Raw genomic sequence first — 3,756 nt, 5'->3', positions numbered from 1 at the left:
AAATAATTTCGCTAATTACATTTACTTTTAAGCTTTCCAGTTTTATTATAAGTGGTGCTCGTCATTTTAAAAATCATTTTTAAACTGTTCCACTGAATATGTGACCAGGGCAAGTACTATTAAACCCTGCTAGTGCAGGTCCCGTTATTATACGGAACAGCCACGGGCTTGTTACAGGCCCACCCAGCTGCGTTACAAGCAATTTCAACAAACTGGTTTTGCTCAGATCTAATAGTAAGGCAAAAAAAATTGCCTTTTAAAAAAATACAGACTCTAAAAGCGCTTTTTGGTTAAATTTCGACCCTTCTAAAGTCAATAATTCGTCAATAAATCTATCGGCAAATCTTCTTAAAATCGAGATTGTTGGTCATATTATTGGCCACCAATGTAGCGCAAAAACACAATTTTGTGTCATCGCGCACCTTTTTAGCATGCGATCAATGCATTTGCGACCTTACGCTTGCAATCTTTTCTTATGCTAAATTACAGTCAACAACCGAGTGGGTTGCCGGGGGATAGAGGGGATCAAATTTCTGGACGCTAAAATGAAAGTTTAGGTCTTTTTCTATGAAATGAGCCTGGATTGAGCATGTATTTCTTTTTCTTCTTCAGTTATGACAAATTGAAGTTGGAATAAAAGTTGTCCTTTATTACAGGAAATACAATATTCGAAAAAATAGTACAAAAACCTAGGAAGGCCTGGAATGAGGCTGATAACGCAAGTGTTTTTTAACAAGGACCTGGCGATAACAGGCAGAGATGACTGTGTCCTAATTTGATTTGTTTAGGTTACCTAGCTTACTACGAATCTAAGTGATTTTCTCGATTCTTTTTGTTAGTTTTTAGCTAGGAAAGGCGTACAAATCACAAAAAGTGTATGCTAAATTTATATTTATATATTTATATCTTAGTATCGTCAATGTCAATAGTCCCTGAGATCGCAAGGATTCGTGTTCGGACTAGTGTGCGATAACTACAAATGGTATTAATATTGTTTTTTACCATAACGATTACTTACCCTTACTAGTCAAACAATGGAAACATACGTCATGTTTACGTAAACGATTTTGTGCTATTTTGAAAAAGATAAACCTGGAAACTTCAAATTTTCGCAGTTCTTTTTCTGTAGTATATTGCAGGATGTAGCAGATCTTTACGATTAGATTCATTAAAACTTTCCAAATTCCGAATCTTTAGAAAGATGGCACACAGTACGGTCACGTTAAGTTGTGTCAAGATGTTAATTTTTTTTGTACTTGTATTTGTTATTAAGAAACCTTCTCACGGTTGTGAATTGTTCAAAGATGGTTATGCAATTCGTGATTCTGAAAAAAGACAGTTATGTGTACCCTTCTTTATGGCAATATCATATGGATAAACGTACATTTGATCGCATGCGATATTTCTTCAAATTGTTATTGTTGTTATCTGGGGATATCGAGATCTGCCCTGGACCATTTGTTCCCAAACTTAGCAATCTCTTAAAAAATAAAGGATTGAGCATGGTTCATCAAAATGTTCGGGGGTTATTTGGTAACAAACCTTATATCGAAAGTATTACCGACAATCATAAAACATCGACATTACTTCCCTCAGTGAAACACATATCGCTTCTACAGATTTATTTCGGTATGAAATCCTGGGGTATCAGTTTCACAGTAGACCCCGCAATCGTGACTCTAGTGGAGGTGTTGGAGCGTATATATCATCGAATATTACGACTGAGCGACGCCTGGATTTAGAAAACGAAAATATCGAACTTATGTGGCTGGAAATTCAACTGAATAATGCATAATAATTTATTGACCCCTGGATTCTTCCAACTTTCTGCCGAAAGACTTCAACCAACCTTTATCAGATAATTTAACTAAAACGATTTCGGAATCAAGTTATTCTAATGGGAGACGTAAATGTTAACTATTCAGACAAGAAATCGAATATTGAATTCAAAACGATCTTGAATTTACATGGTCTGAAGCAGCTCATAACAGCACCCACGAGAATAACGAAAGATACAAGAACATTGATAGATATTATTGCTACTACTAATTATGAAAACGTTAAATGTTCGTGCACTATTCAGTCCGGTATAGCTGATCATAAAATGGTTCGATGCATTAGAAAAGCTAATCACAATAAATATGAGCCAAAAACAATCACAGTCCGTGATTCCAGAAGTTACGATCCTGATTCTGCATGTAACGATCTAAACTCAAAGGACTGGAAGTACTTCTATTCCTTGAAAGACGTAAACTCAGCATGGAATGTTTTCTACGACTACCTTATTAATACAATCAACGTTAATGCTCCTATAATCTCGCGACGAATTAAGGGCAAAGCTTGCCCATGGATGACCCCTGAAATCAAAGGCCTTATGGCGGAGAGAGATCGCAGTTTTCGTAAAAGCAGGAAGACGAAAAAAGAAGCTGATATATCTATGTATAAAAACTGTACCAGACCACCAAGAAGGACTAATGCGACTTTCAAGTTCAAATACGTGTCCAAAGTTGAAGTGTAGTCTTACCTGAAATCAATCAAGCGAAACCAAGCAACTGGATTGGACGACTTGCCCGGTGGATTTCTTAAGGATACCGCAAAAATTATATCATCACCACTATCACATTTGATCAACATGTCTTTAGAATCAGGACTAGTACCAACACCATGGAAAGCTGCCAAAGTGAACCCAGTTGTTAAATCAGGATCCAAGAATGACTTCGGAAATTATCGGCCAATTTCGATCTTGCCAATTGGTTCAAAAATCATCGAAGAAGCTGTACAAAAGCAACTTACAGCATTTCTGGAGGAAAATAAGTTATTATCGAAAAATCAATTCGGTTTTCGATCAAAAAGATCAACTGAACTAGCTACCACTCTTCTTCTGGACGATATAAGAAAATCTGTTGATAGTGACTGCGTTATTGGAGCAGATTTTGTAGATTTCACAAAGGCATTTGACACTTTAAGTCATTCCGAATTCCAATCAAAATTAGCTGCTTACGGTGTACAGGATAATGAACTATCTTGGTTTTCGGACTACCTTTTTAACAGAAAGCAGTCAGTGGTATACGGTGGTCACAATTCCAATTCACAATCAGTTACATCTGGTGTTCCTCAAGGATCACTTCTTGGACCACTTCTATTTTTACTGTACTTGAATGACGTTGGTGATAATATAATACATAGTAATATAATACACTACGCAGATGACACCGTCCTTTACTATGCTGGAAAAGATTTATATGAAATTGAGTCAAAGCTGTCTACAGATTTCTCAGCCTTATGCAACGGGTGTGCAGATAACAAGCTCTTAATCAACGTGGAAAAAAACAAAACTGAAGTCATGATGTTCGGTACAGCCCAAAGATTATCTAAGCTGCCAAGAATAATCGAATATCAGTATGGTATCATTAACGTTACTACCTCATATAAATACCTGGGTATTAAAATTGACAGTACCTTGAACTTAAACAGCCAGTTTGATTTGATTATAAGAAAGAAAGTGCACGTCTCAACCTCTTGGCAAGATTACGAAATCGCATGGACATTGACATAGCTAATGCTATCTACACAACTATGGTCCTCCCGATGTTCAGATACTGTAGTCTTGTACAATTGAAACAAACACCAACGCAACTGAAAAAGTATACTACGTTTGAAAGGAGAGCTGCACGTATACTTGGAAACACTGACGATTCGAAACTACCAACAATTCAAGGCTTCCGGAAGAGAACAGCCTGCGAATTCGTTCGAAAG

At 36.7% G+C, this 3,756-nt stretch overlaps 1 protein-coding gene across 1 annotated transcript; it reads left to right on the top strand.

Annotated features, from left to right (window-relative positions):
* Positions 1-1,897: 1,897 nt before the first annotated feature.
* Positions 1,898-2,518, top strand: LOC130621345 (uncharacterized). Its single transcript, XM_057436638.1, has one exon. It carries the CDS (start codon positions 1,898-1,900, stop codon positions 2,516-2,518), a length of 621 nt encoding a protein of 206 aa, XP_057292621.1.
* The last annotated feature ends 1,238 nt before the right edge of the window (positions 2,519-3,756 follow it).

Source organism: Hydractinia symbiolongicarpus, chromosome 12 (genome assembly GCF_029227915.1).
Source record: "Hydractinia symbiolongicarpus strain clone_291-10 chromosome 12, HSymV2.1, whole genome shotgun sequence".
NCBI lineage: Eukaryota > Metazoa > Cnidaria > Hydrozoa > Anthoathecata > Hydractiniidae > Hydractinia > Hydractinia symbiolongicarpus.
Note: the sequence above shows the minus strand (reverse complement) of the source record. Positions and strands in the feature narration are given on the sequence as shown.